Genomic DNA, 17,434 nt, shown 5'->3' with positions numbered 1-17,434 from the left:
AGTCTAATTACTGTCAAACCTTTTTCTGCACCTTTTGCCCTTTTCTGCACTTTGCTTTGCATCTATTAATCTCGTCTTTTTAGAAGCTACGATTCCTCCCTTGTGTGTTTCCCTCTGCTCCGATTACCTGCTGTGCCCCGATTTGTATCACCTGCGTTTTATGATCTCTCCCTCTCTTGTGTATTCGTCCTCCCTTCTGTGCCACTTTGTCACAATGTAGCCTTTTCCTTGTGTATTTTCTCTCGGTAAAATCTAAACTTGTTTTTTTAAATTCTTAAAATTAAATGACAACAATGCTGACTAACTGGCCAACTAATAGGTTATTATTAGTACAGGGCAGCTGTGGCTACAACTGTAGTTTGCCTCCACCAGTGTGTGAATGCAACAACTGTGGGTGACTGACGTTTTTTTTAATTAATTTTATTCCTATGTCTGGTTTTTGCTATTGTATTACTATATTTATATTGTACAGCACTTTGGTCTACCAGGTGTGTCTTGAAGTGCAATAGATGACGACGACAAATGAATGAATAAATAAATGACTGGTGGAATTGTGAAGCACTTTGAGGGTCTTGAAAAGCACTATGTAAATGCAATCCATTATTAAAAATATAAAGTTGCAGCTTATTTATGTAAAGTCTAATAAATGCTCAATAAATACCTTGCAGGGTGGACACTGGTCTGGGACTCCTTTCACACAGTTTACTTCTGTTATTACTTGTTTTGATTTTGCTAGCTGGTTGTGTTTATTTTAAGGAACATAGCTGCTTTTTGTCTTAAAAAACATTACAATCCAGGTTAAAATTGAGGTATGTTAAATTACACAAAAACTGGACTGAAAATCAGTCGAATCAGGTTTTATTCAGTGAACAAAATTTGTAATTTTTGATTCATAGAGTGTCTACAACCATCTGTAAGAAGTCAGTACAGGCTCTGTCATGGTCTGGCACTGCTGAACCTAAATTGATGGAGTTATGAATGCAGAAAAGTACCTTTAGAATTTGATGCACCATGCAGCAACATCTGGCAAGTGTCTAAAATGCATTGGACATCTGGATAGAACACACTACAGGGTGGGCCATTTATATGGATACACCGTAATAACATGGGAATGGTTGGTGATATTAAAGTCCTGTTTGTGGCACATTAGTATATGTGAGGGGGAAAACTCCTCAAGATGGGTGGTGACCATGGTGGCCATTTAGAAGTCGGCCATCTTGGATACAACTTTTGTTTTTTCAATAGGAAGAGGGTCATGTGACACATCAAACTTATTGGTAATGTCACAAGAAAAACAATGGTGTGCTTGGTTTCCCTTTTACTCTGCATCACAACAGCTCTCTCCTGCCTTCAGTATTGCACTTGGTCCACCTCTCTGTGGCGTAGTTTTCAAGGACCAAGCAACCGTCGAAGACCTTCCAGTATTCTTCTGCCTCCAATACTCCTTCTTGTGACCTCAACTTCCTGCAGCATCCAATGGATTTATCGACATGTTGGACCTGTGTCTTGACAGGAGCAGTGTACTGACTACTTTTATCATTTATTAATAACGTTTACAGCTTCATTCTTGACTCTAACATGGCTGATAAAAGTCATGCTATACTTGTTCTTTGCACAGTGGTGCATTAAGATTAAAAGGAAATTCAACTAGAGCTGCTGATTTCATTCGTTTTGTTGATCTGGGTTACAGACCAATTTATTATATTGCATTGCAATTTTTTACCTGATGATGACTGGATGAAAATGAAAGATCCACCAAAGCAATTACAGTTCATCCTGAGGATCACATAAATGTCTGAGCCAAATTTCACGGCAATCTATCAAAGATTTACTGAGGCATTTAACTCCAGCCCAGAAATGTGAACCTTCTGTTAATGCAAGAGGCAAACACACTAAGAAATCAGGCAGCCTTTGCAGTGATGAATGGCAGAAAATCTTATGCATATCCATGTCAATAGACATGGATATGCATAAGAAGTGATACCAGAAGTGAGATATTTCACTTCTAACAAATCAACACTGTTACACCACGAGCTATTCCAACTAGCATGGCTAAAATTTATGAAATATGGGTCTTACACTCTACAATTAAAAAACTCAACCACAAGACCTAATAAGCTCTTTCTTCTTAAAGTGGCTGTACGAATAAATAAGTTGTGCCCAGTGTGTGAAGAACCAGACACTTCTGTAAACAGGCAATTTTTCCCCTTCATCTGTGGGGGATGGAATTACATGCTCGCTTAATGGCAGAGTGTAATCATGGGAAATAAATATCACACAATTTATCCAATCTTGTAAACATTTCTGCAGGAATACTAACAACAGGTACAAGAAACACAGGCCTGTGCAGGAAACCACATGCGGTCACACACAAATGCAAAGCGACATTGATGCACTCGTGTCCTCGTCTGCTACCACCACGGCTGGATGCGAAGCACCGTGAAGTATTGCATGAACTCTTGAATTGACGTCCCTCGATAAGTCTTCGGGGTGCTGATCTTTTAATGCGTGTGGTCAGCAGAATAACAAAGAATCATATTACAGAGACAATAACTCGTGTCATGAAATCATTTGTGAGAAGTCTGCAAGTGTTTTCTCGCTACTAAATATTCCAGTCAACGCTTAGTGGTGTTATAATAATAAAGTGGAAGCGACTGGGAATGACTCAGCCACAAAGTGGTAGGCCACGTAAAATCTCAGCAGGCTCGGTGGGGCGTATAGACATCCAAACTTCATGTGGCCTTCAGATTAGCTCCAGAACAGGCCATAGAGAGCTTAATGAAATGGGTTTCTGCAGCTACATCCAAGCCTTACATCACCAAGAGCAACGCAAAGCTTCAGTGCATTGCAGTGGTGAAGCCATGCTGGACTCTAGAGCTGCGGTGTGTTCTCTGGAGTGACGAGTCACGCTTCTCCGTCTGGAAATCTGAAGGACGAGTCTGAGTTTGACAGTTGCCAGGAGAGCGTTACATGTCTGACTGCATTGTGTCAAGTGTAGTTCGGTGGGTGGGATTATGGTGGGGGGCTGTTTCTTAAGATCTGCACTTGGCCTCTTAAGTCCGGTAAAAGGAACTCTTAATGCTTCAGCAGATCACGATATTTTGGATGATTTCATACTCCCAAATTTGTGGGAACAGTTTCAGGATGATTCCTTTCTGCTCCAACATGACTGACTGGACAAGTGTGGTGTAGAAAAACTCAGAACACCACCCGGATGAATTCAAGTGGAGACTGCGAGCCGCCTTTTCATCCAACATCAGTGTCTGACCTCACAAATTCACTTGTGGAAGGACAGTGAAACATCCCCCTAAATCTCCAAAAGTTGATTCTGTTCATGTGGACGTAGCGTTTTCTGGGAGAAACATTTCGTCATCATCCAGGTGACGTCTTCAGTCTCAGCTGCAGGTTTCAATCTTATAAACAGTACATTTGCATAATGACTGAAACCAGCCCACTGAAGGAACAATGGGCTGGGAGGTCACCTTCATCATAATTATGTAAATTCTCATGACCATTGATCAACAACCACTGACCAAAACCCACTGATCAAAGACCACTGATCAATAGCCATGAGTACCAATCACAGAGAGTTGGGGAATGGCTGCAATCACAGCCCATTGTTCCTTCAGTGGGCTGGTTTCAGTCATTATGCAAATGTACTGTTTATAAGATTGAAACCTGCAGTCAGCTGAGACTGAAGAAGTCACCTGGATGAGTGACGAAACGTTTCTCCCACAAAACGCTATGTCCAGATGAACAGAATCAACTTTTGGAGATTTATTTTCCTGGATGATTGAGAATTCATCAAGACATCCCCCTAAACACACTCTGTTATAGCTACAACCGTGGGCTGATATAAAATTAAACCTAATGGGTTAAGAATAAGATGCCACTCAGGTTCATATGTGTGTGAAGGCAGATCAGTAAATAGTTTGGGCGGTATGACTGATTCAGCTCAGTAACTGTTGCAGTATATTCTCTGAAAAGCAAAAGTGAAACCGAGCTGAGCAACCAGAGGAGTGTGCTGTACCTTCTGCTTTCTCTGGACTCAATGTTTTTGTGAGTTTTACTGCTAATGATTTTTTTGGAAAGCTTCCATTTTGAAAATGTTTTAATGAATACTCTGTGGCTTGTTCCAACTCACAACATGAACTCTGTGCCAAGTCAATAAATAAAACAGTGCAATTTCTCAACACGCCTTCTTTAACCAGTGGTTTCTATGAAAACAGTGACACAAGAACACAAGTGACACAAGAACACAAGCGATCGTGGCTCAAGAGTTGGGAGTTCGCCTTGTAATCGGAAGGTTGCCGGTTCGAGCCCCGGCTTGAACAGTCTCGGTCATTGTGTCCTTGGGCAAGACACTTCACCCGTTGCCTACTGGTGGTGGTCAGAGGGCCCGGTGGCGCCAGTGTCTGGCAGCCTCGCCTCTGTCAGTGCGCCCCAGGGTGGCTGTGGCTACAATGTAGCTGCCATCACCAGTGTGTGAATGTGTGGATGACTGGATATGTAAAGCGCTTTGGGGTCCTTAGGGACTAGTAAAGCGCTATATAAATACAGGCCATTTACCATTTATATTGCTCTGAAGGGGAGAAAATAAACACGCAATTAACCCGTTTTTGAAATCTCCAGCACCGTGATGAAGCTTCGGTATTTACTGGTGTACTGAACACTCCTCTTGTATCCTGCCTGCACTCAGACACTTAATTCTCATTAATCCTGCATCCATTTACCATAAATATGGGCTGGCAGAACTCTTAGACAGAAGAGTTCAGAGCAGAAGAAACAGAGCAAACCCAGATGCAGGTGTGATACCAGAACCAGAAAAATTCAAATCAAAGCAATTCAAGAAACAGTTTTTAGGGTTACACCTGGAATCCGCATACAATAAACATTTCAAAGATAATTACGCAGACTTTCAAGAATATGCTAAAGGCAGTGTTGTCACTTGTATACTGAGTTTGTGCTTACGGTAGCTCGTCATGCCATTCTTTCAGAAGTCTGTTCAGCTTCCATTTCCAAGTTCAGCTTAATGAGTCATGGATTCAACATATGCTGCCATTAGTTTAACAGCTCTAACTGCCTCGAATCTGTGGCTTGCAGCATTTAAATTAACCACCATTCCCACTCAGCCAGCAGCTCTTCTTTTACTGTTTCTCTCTTCACTTCGATAAGATTGCTCCGGAAATTAGGATTTTGTCTGCAGCACCTAATGCCGCTGCTGTCTGCTAATGAGCTTTTGTCTTGATCAGTGCTGGAAAACAACGAAGAACATTTTTCCCACACTTGCTGGATTTCATAGTATAATTTTGTACTTTTATTCAAATACAGCAAATGTGCAATTTTACATCCATGGAAAGTATATATTTAAGAATAGAGGCGCTGAATATTCAAACAAGTGCTTCCCAATTTTATGCCGTAATCCTCCCAGTTTTTAGGCCTATAAACTTCTCTTCTTCTAGAAAGAATTGCCTAATGTTGAAAGGAATATAATCACAAGCCCTTTTTAAAAAAGCCATGAGTATATCCTGGGACCTCGGCAGAGGGCATCTAAATGCCATCGTCAAAACATGGCCTACTGTGCAATGACACTGAATACTGTAATAGTGCACTCGAGCTTTTGTATAATGTGTGAAAAATAGACAAAAATTAAAACAGCCAGTTAATGCTCGGCCACAGGAATAAACATCATAATATCCTAAAAAACAAAGCCAACATGGCAGCGCCAGAAGTGTTGCTCCTCTAATGGCCACTTGAGGATTGGAAGTTAATTCTCATGGGATAAAAATGTAGCTGTTCACTGACCTTTTTGGTAGGCCTGTAGGAAAAAAAACAAAAATAAAAAACTAGTCAAGCAGTAGAAAAAGTTAAGAGTGTAACACTGACTGTCACAGGCCCAATTTAACGTCCACGTGGTAACATGTATGCAAAACCTCAACAGACACTATAAAACTTGGACAGATGTGAAAAGTGACACCAATGTGGAAGTACCTTAAACCTGCAATATATCTGAAGGCCACCAGATGGCGATAGCTGTAATTGCAAAAACACTCCTGGTCATATAGTAAACACTATTTTATAAGTCCTGGTCGTTCTATGGGTCAAAGTAGAGGTTTATTGGCTGTATGTACTTATTGGCTAATGAACTGAGACTGAAAAGTCATTCACCACTTAACAAACAGTTTTACAGTCTGAACCGCTCCTCTCGTCGCTTCCAGTTTTTTGAAGCCTTAAGATGGCGATGGTGAAAACGCTGACTTCAGAACCCAACTTAACAGTGCATCCACCTTTTATACTGTTTGTGAGTTGCTAATGTAACAGTGTTTCTGTGGTATTATTTCACTTGCCACAAATGTCAGCGTAATGGAGAAACCCGCCCCCTATCGGTGTGGCCGGTTAGGTGAGGCTGACTGCAGTAATTGCTAGTGATGGGATTTCCGGCTCTTTTTTTTCGGCTCCGAACCAGCTCTTCAGGTTGTTTTGTTGCTTTAATTAATTTATTATTAACAACAATATAAAATTATGCAGAAAATGAATTACTAATGTAAAAAAGTGGTTTTATTTATATATGTTTATATATAAATATTTATGGGGGCCCCTAGAGACAAAGCACGTACAAACTCCAAAACACATTTCTAGCATGAACTGAACTTCCAAAACAGAGCTACCTAGATCACTTAAATTACACAATTGAAAGCACGAAAGCATATGTGTATTGTTTGTGTATTTATACACAAGCATTCTTATATATTTAAATAATTTAAAAAACAAATGTTCATTTACCTGTTACTACCACACACCAAATCCAGTCGTTGGTACTTGCTGGCTTGTGTAGCCACTAGGTAACAAAAGCTCAACACTGCCCCCTAGCATCCTGGAGCACTTCTGTTGTGTTTTGTACGTGTTTTGAGTTTTTATGTGCTTCTGAGTTTTTACGTGTTTTGAAGTTTGTACGTGCTTTGTCTCTAGGGGCCACCGTAAAGATACTTTTATTTATTCACTCCACATAAAATGTAATAAATAAATCATATAATACAAAAATCAACTATTCACATTTCAATTTTTAACTATTTAAATTTTCAGCTTTTTCCTTTTACAAATTTAAAGTGAAACAATAAAAAACACTGCAAACCACAACACAATTAAATATAAATTAAAATATGAAAACAAAAAGAAGATGCACATTCTCTGTCATATAACCTGCATGAATAAACTTTCTGAATCCTTTATCATCTGCAACTGAAAATAGTTGTGGATGATTACTATACCTTTCTAATGTGGGATGTTCTGCCGTAGTGTGCTGTGCGGAGTGGTGTGTGGCGAGCCCTTTGCACTGATACAACACCGTTGTTTCCATTCAAGAAATAAAGTGGCGACAATCAATCAGAGACTCCTTGTCTTCTTAAAAACACAACACATAGTCGATGAGTCTGTTTGGGCCGGCCTGTTGCAGCGGGTGAAGCAGAAACCGGAAATATGGAAACGCGTGCATATTTTGTATAGAGTCACTGATTTTACAATTTCACCCATTACTCATTTCATTCACACGTACTCAGACACAAATCAACACGAAAGTCAAGCAGGACCAGAAACATATTTGGTGCTTTCCTCTGTTGGTGACCAGCCTCCTACCGCCAGACTGATTCCAGCTGATCACTGTCATCAGCATCAAGTTAATGCCGACTCCAAACACTGCTATTTCATTAAGCGCTTCCGAACGGATGTTAATATCCTGACCGCTATGCTTGAAATGCAACACACACACGCACCTGCAAAGACACACACAAACACACAAACACAGTCCACTCCTGATTAAAAGACACGTTATTAGTCTTGGATGCTTAATTGCTTCCTGTACAAAGCATGGTATCAAGTGTTTGTTGTTTCAACCTGTCTTTCAACTAAGCTGTGTGTGACAAGCTAATATTTCATAGGTTTCCCACAGGAATTACATAAAAATGCCAAAAGACAAAATCAGTAGCTCATTATTTTTCACAGAACAAAGCGTTCAGAGGAAACAGTCCAGTGACTGCTGGTCTACACTATAGAGTTTCTTTCCCCCTGTGGAGCATAAACATGCCCATCAAATGAATCACAATGAGACTACAATACTGTATATTGTTCTATTGTTAAGGGCCAAATCTGATACAGATTGTGAGAATGAATGTATTTGTGAAAGTCCACAGCAGACTTATTGGCATTGTTTTTCCTTTTTGAAATGTTAACTGAACGTATGGATTCAAGTTGACACCACAGAGATGTTTCAGCGTGTCCATCCTACATTACATAGTTTACAGAAGCTTGTTTAGGCCATTAAAAAAATCGATGTCTCAGATTTTCTAGGTATTAATGGTTATTAAAGGAAAAACTGTTTTTTCCAGTGGGGAAATAAGATTCCATATAAACTAATTTGAAATAAAAGTAGAAAGTAAAACAAAACAAATGCATGGCCTCATTAACTATAATGACTTAAAGATACTGTAGAGTTTATACAGCATGGCACTAATGATGAATTTAGCTTTTTTCATGAGATGCGGCTGCAGCTTGGTCTGAAATCAGACTAATTTGCTTTGAAAAACAAAAGCAGGTGTGCAGGTGGGCTCAGGTGCATCATCTCATTTTCCATCCTCCATGTCAGGTAACTGAGGGTTTGCTGCTAAGTGGCTCTGAGAGGTGGATGTTTATGGTTGTAATGATTCCTGACTCACTCTGGTCATTGTCCCCTCAGCAGCACAACTATAGATCTGTTATGTAGTGTTGTAATAATTATACTAGGCAGGGCGGTGAATAGTAATCTAGTCCATGGCCGAGCACCTCCACAGGCCTGGTTTGAATGGGTATCACCCACTTCCACACTACTGTCACATGGATTTAAATATCAAATGCAAATTAAAGCAGGAAAAGTTCTCAATGAAAACTGCTCCTCTAACTGATTCACGTTAGTCTCTTTCCCACTCACACTTATCCTGCATTCAGTGTACGTCATCTCTGTTCCATCTGTCCTCCCACTATGTGCTGTCACTCTCCACAGTCCTTCATCTCTTTAGCTAAAGATATACAGTAGCTCAGGTTAAGACGTGGCATCCTGTACCTGCGGTGAAGAGGATATGAGGGGAGGCACAGAGGGTGCCAACGCCACTAGAGGTGAAGCCTCAGCTTCAGCAGAGAAACCGAGGGGGGCATCACTGATATAATCAGCTACAAATTCCACAGCGCTGCAGGGCAGGAAACCATTAAATATATGCACACACGTGCACGTGGTACGAACATGTGAATGAGTACACACATACTCGCAGACATCATGCAGTCAAAAATATAGTTTGTATGAAAAGTATTTACTTGACCTTCGCATATGAAAGACTCGCTTTAACTCAAACAGGAAACAATCGCAAGATGTGCAAAAGTGACATAAAAATGATTTGCTAGATGAGGCTGAATCTATTCTTACGATACATTTACACAGACATGGGCATTTTTATATACAAAAATATTTCTGTCACCAAGAAAATGTGACAAAGAAAAAGAAAAAAAATATGTCAAGAACATGCCAAAGCAACCCTAAATGTGTGAAACTGTTGGTCAATCAAAAGTCTACAAAAGAACACGGAGCACAATCTAGGGTAAAAAAAAAAAAAAAAAAAGGCCCTGAACCCATGTAAACAAGGAAACTATTCACCCTCAAAGAAGATTTTCTAGTTTCAGTGGCCAAAAAACAAAAAGCATTTATGTTTGGACAAAAGGCCAAAGTGTGACTTATAACAAAATACTCATGCATATGTGGGCAGGGCCTGGGTTGTGTTTGCTCAATACAAAGTCATTGCCATTAGCTAGCTAGCTTAGCAATTAGCTAAGCTAGCAAAACTAGCTAATTGCTAAGCTAGCAAAACTAGCTAGCTTAGCTAATTGCTAAGCTAGCTAGCTTAGCAAAATGTTAACTGCTGAGTGGTCCAAGTGATGTCAATTTCACCATCAGACAGTCAGCTCGACGATCTGTGCGGATGCAGCATGTCTGCCTGTTTAGGTTTTTTTCTTTAACCACAAGAGAATTTACGTTACAGTAATGGCAGTACAGACTTCAAAGAAGTACAACAGGAACTCGACCATCTCCAGCTGTCCATGTCTGGGACCACAGCGGAGAACAATCGAGCTGTAAATGTGGCACTAAGTGAATTTTGTTGCTTTATGCAGATTGGTTTCCAGTCCTAATATTAAGCTAAGTGACTGTTGTCTGTATAAAAACATGAAACTCTCGTATAAGTGCAAGAGTATTTTTTTTCTAAAATATTTCTTGACTGATTTGCAAGTGTGTGTTTGATGCTATGAATGGAAAAAAAAGTTTTTCAGTGAGTGTTCCCTTTAGAGAAAAACATGACAGAGTCACTAGTTGTGAATATACTTTTGCTGAGACTGATGTGAGCTTTGATCTTGTGAACTTCTCAAATCACAGACTCCTGCTAGAACACTCAGATCCGCCACTCAACTACTTCTGACCCAACCCAGATCTCGGCTGAAGTCCCGGGGTGACCGTGCGTTTGCTCTGGCTGCCCCGGTACTGTGGAATAACCTTCCTCTCGACCTCCGCGCATCTGATTCCATTGCACTGTTAAAATCACGACTAAAAACCCACTTATTCAATCTTGCCTTTCCCTCTAGTTAATATTTCTTTTATGATTTTATATCATGCACTTTTATGCTCATTTAAATTCTTGTTTGCTCTGTACCTGTTGCTTTCCTAGGTATCAGTGACAGCTGCTTGCATACTTAGTACTTGTTTTGGTCCTATTTCTATTATCCTCCTCCTATTCTCTATCTTACTTGTTAAGCACCTTGGCATACCCTTGGTTTTTAAGTGTGCTTTATAAATAAAGTTTATTATTATTATTATTATTATTATTATTATTAATCCTCAGGCTACTGGCTCTGTAACATTTACTGTATATTTGTTTTATACATTTAAATAAGAGATGTGGTTTCACACTCCTGACCTGAGCTGAATACTCTTTCTAATGACAAACAAAAATAAATAGCGGCCCCGACAAAGCTGAACACTGAATTGGTTTTGCTAGTATTGCAGCAGATTTGCCCGCTCTGTCAAAATAAAATTTGGTCCCCGGAGGACTGACATGTCTGTTTACAGAATGATAAATAAACACCTGCTGTGCCACAGTCTACAAAGCAAAGAAGAGAAACTGCAATTTACAGTACACTAAATCTGTTTCTGCTTTATAGCTTCTCTGACTTTTGAAACCCAGCCACTAATCTTCTGGGGATTGGATTTTGTCCCAACAAAGGTAAGTAAACCAGCTGGAACACCACAACATAGTAATGGTACTAGAACATATCAAAACATGTGTGTAGCTATTTTTAATGGTGTTTTTAAAAAGGGTTGTGGTCTTTTATAGGAACTGCAGGCAGATGCGAGTTCTGGATTTTAGAGCACTGGATTTCTGAAGAACAGTATTGGGAGAAAATAAGTTTAATAAGTTTATGTTCAACTTCATGGTAATTTAGCAGGTAAGATAAAGGGATCTAAGAGCGTGTACTTATCATCAGCCTTATACTTACTCCCACTCCTTGCGTCGCGCCTGAGGTGTGCTCTGAATCTTATGAGCTTGGTGGGCTTTAACAATGTCTCTCTGCTCAATCAGTCCACCCCGACGTCTCTTGATCACATTAGGACTGACTGCCATATCTCCATCCACCCCGAGCATCCCGACTCCAACATCAAAAGTGGAAACCACATCAAGGGTGAGACCGAGACGGTTCGGGTGTAAAGGAGGAGCGTGGCCCGACACGTGTGAGAGGTGGAGGGTGTCATAGCTGGTTGAGAGGCTTTCGGGCTCCAGGAGGGAGTGCGATTCAGGATACAGCTTTGACCCTCCACCCAGTCCTGCGCGATGCTTCTGCCAGCTCTCGCAGTCCGCTGGGGATGGGCGGATGATGTGGTGCCGGGGGGTGCTGCTACCACACATTGCCCCCACAGCCAAACCACCCACTGGATAGTCAGGCCCTCCTGGGCTTCTAGCATTGTGGTTCCCTGTCAGAGACTGAGAGCTAACCGAACAGGAGCCCATTTCCAGCATGGTGGGGAAGCGCCTCGGGATCTCAGCATAGTGCTGCAACAGAGAGGAGAAGGAATGCAGGAAAGGAGATGTTAGAGACGTAGAAAAGGAACACAGTCATCACTGATATCAAAGACACCATCAAACAGATGTCTGCATCTCATATTCAGCTGAAATGGCAATGGAAACACTAATTACAGATGAAAGCAAATACAAATGTGATTAAAAAGTTTCATTTTTGAATATCTATCCTTATTAGGCTTCTCGTGATATATGAGGACATGACTTGAATGTAGATAGGAAACCTGTAAGCTGAGGTTTGGGAGCTCTTTCCAGTATCAGTAGTCTATCCCAGTGGTCCCTGGGCCTCGGACCGGTACCGGTCCGTGAGTCGTTTGGTGCCGGGCCGCGAGAGTTGAGGCTCAGGTGTGAAATGTGTGGTTTTCAGGGTTTTTATCATTTTTCAGCGTTATTTTGTTATCGTTTTTATAGTTTACTCGGTTTTCCTGGGTCTTTTCACGTGTGTTAGGAATAATTTTTCTTTTTTTCGGTACCGGTACTAGTTTAATTTTGTTGTATTTATCCGCGACACCTTAAAGGCCGGTCCGTGAAAATATTGTCGGGCATAAACCGGTCCGTGGGGCAAAAAAGGTTGGAGACCGCTGCTCTATCGTTTGGCTGCTCAGTATCCTCATACTGTTAACGTCGTCTACTTCCAATATTCATCCACAGTTAGATCATAAACAGTATAATGTGTTCTGAATAAAACTGTATTTTTAAAGCTGAATCTATCACACAATATGAACATTTTTTGTCAAACAAAGACACAAAGGGAGGCTTTGTTTATGCTCTTGAAACAGACTTTGTGCGTCTACCCTCTATCCACTGGAAACACAGGCACTCGCTGTTTGGGTGGCAATACAAGTAAAAAAGCCTGAAGACATCCGGCTACTGTAGAACTACGCATTTGTTCAGCTAACCTCCTGAGGTAAATAGCTCTCAGTGTCCTTAGCTGACTTAAAATATCAGCAATCCTCCAAGTGTCAGAAGCAATTAGAGAAGCTGTAATAATACAGACTTTGAAACAAATGGTAATCTAATGCTGCCAGGGCTGTGTTTAATTGTGCAATTAAGAAGAAAAAACTGAGGGAGAGAAGTTTTATCAACCCATCCTCTCCTGTCATGCACTTGCACATCTCACTTGTACATCACGCAGCCTCTGTGTTACTGCAGCTCACGCTGGAGCCCTCACCACCTCAGTTTGGCAAATGATCGATCGCTGGTTTTACAGCCCCGCTGAGAGGAAAGCTTCTAAATAACTGTGTGGTGAAGCTGCTGCTCAGTAAAACGAGCATAGTGTAGCTGATAAGAGGGAAGAGGAACTATGCTGTGTTCAGCCTGCCTCAGTATTCTTACTCATTCATTAGCCTGAGGTCAACACCTGAACATTGCTAGGCCGGCTTGATTTGATGACGACTTCCGCTACGAATCTACACCTCCTTAAGAGGTCCCCACTAACGCCTCCACATATGAAAAGTTGTCACAAACTGAATGAAAATATAGTTACATGAAGTGAAATGTGTCAAAACATACAACAAACTAAGCATTGAACTTTTATCTTTTCCTGAGGCAAAGATGACTGTCTCCACTCAGCAAGAGATAATGGAAGTGGGTCAGCAAATGCTGTTTAGCTGCACTGTTACAAAGTCTAACAATATACTCTCTCTCTTACAGTCTTTTAGCTAAATTTATTTTATTTTAAATCCCACTTTACTGCTCTCCTTTGTGTCCCCTTTGGGAAATTGTAGTAAGAGCCAGATGTTTCCCTTTGGAGGAAATTTGTCAGATATTGTTTGTCATTATTCCACTTTTAGCTTATATATTAATCAACTTTAAAAGGGAATAAAGTACTGATGTTTACAACTCTATTTGCTGTCCCAAAATTGGTAAATATTAAATTAATCAACCAAAGTGAATGAATCATTAAAAGAAAAACTTGGTTTACATCTTTCTTTTCCAGGTATGGAGTCTTTGGGACCATGTGTTACCCAAACATTATATATTATAATGATAGATAGATTTTCTTTATTTTGGGGACACTTTCTAACAGAGAGGGGGGAAGAAAGCATCAATTTCATGTGTAGTGTGAACCACAAGTAACCAGCACTGCAAAACACCCAGTAGAGAAATGAGAAACTCTGGTAAAAACAACGTGGGCTTAATCTATAGTTGTGCTGTGTGCATCTAAATATAACGAGCTATGCTTGACATGAGTGATGGCAGGTGCTGTGTGTACCAAATGTAAATCAAATGCATGACACACCTGACTTCTGGCTTATATTATACTGTGCAAAAGTGTTAAGTAAGCAGTTAAGGAGCAGCGATTTATATTAATGTGCAAACATACATGGAAATACAGTAAATAAGGAAAATAAAAAACAGAGTTTAAAATATTCTAAGGAGCCTGAAAGTCAGTGTTTGGTATGACCACCTTTCTTCTTCAGCATTGCATGAACTCTATGAAAGCAGCTTTCTTGTCTTCAGCAACAGTTCCCCGGGCTTCCTGAAGGACATTCAAAGCTCTTTGAACATTGGCTACCTTTTAAAAATGCTGCTTCAGTAATGTTGAGATCCACGTGCTCTGGGGAGGCCAATCCATGACAGTGTGTTTGGGATCACTGTCATCCTAAAAAAAACCCACTGCCATCAGATACTTTCCAGGTGAGTCAAGACTTTTACACAGCACCGTATTTTGGTGTGGCAGCAGACCACAAGTCAACACTGTCTGCTGAGGTCAAATGTGTTGTGGCTTCAGCCAGACCAGGGGTGCCCAAGCAATCTGTGGCAGGGAGTTTGTTAATGTTGCCAAGCAAACTGAAGAGGCACTTAAGCTCTTCTGTGGAAAACTTGGGCTTCAACAGAGCTGTGGATCTGAACCGAGACTATTTGTTGAACAGGATGAAATCTAGTGCAACTTATTGCAACGCAAAACGCAACGACTCCCGATGATCAAAAGTGCTTTGATCTGGCAACATAATCAAAAGAAGAGCTGATGACATGTCACATTAAATGTCACGTTACAGTTATAACAGTTACAATGTTGCTGCTCATCCTCCTCTCTCAGTCTCTCTGTAAAAACACACAACAGAAAGGAAGTGCTGTTTCAGAATCAAATCAAATTTCTGCAGGTCTTTATTGATTGGCAAGACCTATCAATTATCAATCAATGCCTTTAGCACACATTAACAGCTTTTCTTTTTAAAGCACACAGTCAGGCTTTTTTATAGTTTCTGACTCACGGTGCTTGTAACATCTAACATCTTCAATTTTCTGCTCCTTGTGGAGTTAATGATGTATAATAGCAAAGCTGGAGCTCTGAAACGGTGAAACTGATGGGAACGAAGGTAAAGTGCTTAATAAATATAAACGGAGCCTTTGATGCAGAAAGAAAGAAAACAGAAAGAAAGCAGTTAGTGCAAAGTCATCCCATCTTAGCCAAATTACATGATGTATATACACAAATATATGAAGTTGCTTATGCAGACTATTGTCCATTGTGTAGTTCCAGGTAGGGAGAGGTCTTAGATATGGCAGGAGAACTGTCATTGATCTGCTGGTTACAGAATCCATTTAGCAAATTATGTTTTCACACTGGTTGAACAGGATTGCCCACACAGCAAGATCATTTATGCAGATGCTCGCACTGAGACAATTAGAACTGAGCATGATACTCTGTGACGTTTCACAGCAACATTAATAAGAAAATGCAACAAAACAAAAACTTGCACTGTTTTTGTGGTCGCTCATAATCAAATAAAATCTAAAAACACTTACAAGACATCAAAAAAGGTTTTTTTAAATATAAATTTACTTTATACTAGAGTGCAAAACAGCAGCTCCCAAAAGGTGAGAGCTATAACTTCACACAGAAATGATGATGGCAAGAAATATATGACAATAAACATTGACTTTACATTTCCAAAGCACAAAAATACCTTAAGTCAATCCAGGTCTTATCAGCAAACAGTGAGTGCTTATCTACTGCTCAGTGAGGGAAAGGCCATTTACACCATATGTGTCTATCTGTGACTTTTTTATGGGCGCCAACCATCTGCTTTTACAAGATACAACACAGATACAATGAGATTTTAAAACATCAATAAAAAATACAGATATGAGTAGGACACCCTAAATAATCCCCTTAGTGACTTTGCACTCCTCTAAAATAGTTTGAGTTGGATTTAAATGTATTGAACAAAAACTGGAGAAATAAGTCTTATACTGTGAAGAGTCACATGAACAGGCTGATACCACGTTGTTTTATTTCAGGGGTGTCGAACTCCAGGCCTCGAGGCCGGTGTCCTGCAGGTTTTAGAGCTCACACTGGGTCAACACACCTGAATCAAATGATCAGGTCATTACCAGGCTTCTGGAGAACTTCAAGACATGTTGAGGAGGTTATTTAGCCATTTGAATCAGCTGTGTTGGATCAAGGACACGTTTAAAACCTGCAGGACACCGGCCCTCGACGCCTGCAGTTCAACACATGTGATCTATTTTAAAGGTATATTTTGATATTGATATACGTTTAATCAATACCCATCAGTGTCTTATTAGGATGTTAATGGTCTTTTTTTTCTTTTTTCTTTTTTAAAGAAACAAGTACACTTCCAAGTATCCGCACAGCAGTCATTCACAAATTCAGGAATTCTGAAGACTCGGAGTAGATCCCACGTAAAAAAAAATAATTAAAAATCCCACGGGGCCCACACGATCTGAAATGTTTACTCTAATCAAAAAAGAGAATAAAAAATCTAAATGTTTGTTTAAAAAACCCAAACATCAACAACACAGGCTGTTGGCTGTAAATTGTTAATACTACTTATGTAAAGTGATACAGGAAATGTGACCCACGCGTCACTATGACACAAACTTCAAAACAAGAGCAGTAATCACAAATTAACCACCTCCTATTACTAGTTTGAACTGATTGTTTATATGAATAAATGCATTAATATGTAGCTGCACAGTTATGAATTTAAACTGAATTTCTGTTATTACTGAGTGTCTGCAGTACCTCCACAGCCCACCAGGGGGTAATGGCTACCCTGGGCTTTCTAAGGTACACAAGTTATTCCACTTTGATTAATTAATTGATTATTAATTCATGTTTTCCCATTGTTGCTTACAGATATTCATAGGAAGAGGCTTTGTGATGTTTGGATAGTTAGCTTAGCTGCTTGAATCCAGTTTTATGTTAATCTAAGCTAATCGGCTGCTCGAGGTCGAGCCAAATGGCTCCTAAAAGGTCACCCTGCCATTTAAAGCTGTCATAAAAAGTCAGAATGAAGATTGATGACAGAAATAAAATT

General features: G+C 40.1%; 1 protein-coding gene across 1 annotated transcript in view; it reads right to left on the bottom strand.

Moving 5' to 3' along the window:
• Positions 1-17,434, bottom strand: part of cacna1ea (calcium channel, voltage-dependent, R type, alpha 1E subunit a) — a 140,394-nt gene that overhangs the window by 114,518 nt on the left and 8,442 nt on the right. Inside the window, exon 3 of the mRNA XM_085151266.1 lies at positions 11,566-12,116. Within this exon, the coding sequence (XP_085007392.1) occupies positions 11,566-12,083 (518 nt within the window). The 5' untranslated portion in view covers positions 12,084-12,116. The remainder of the gene's footprint in view (positions 1-11,565; positions 12,117-17,434) is intronic.

This window comes from Neolamprologus multifasciatus, chromosome 23 (genome assembly GCF_963576455.1).
Source record: "Neolamprologus multifasciatus chromosome 23, fNeoMul1.2, whole genome shotgun sequence".
NCBI lineage: Eukaryota > Metazoa > Chordata > Actinopteri > Cichliformes > Cichlidae > Neolamprologus > Neolamprologus multifasciatus.
Note: the sequence above shows the minus strand (reverse complement) of the source record. Positions and strands in the feature narration are given on the sequence as shown.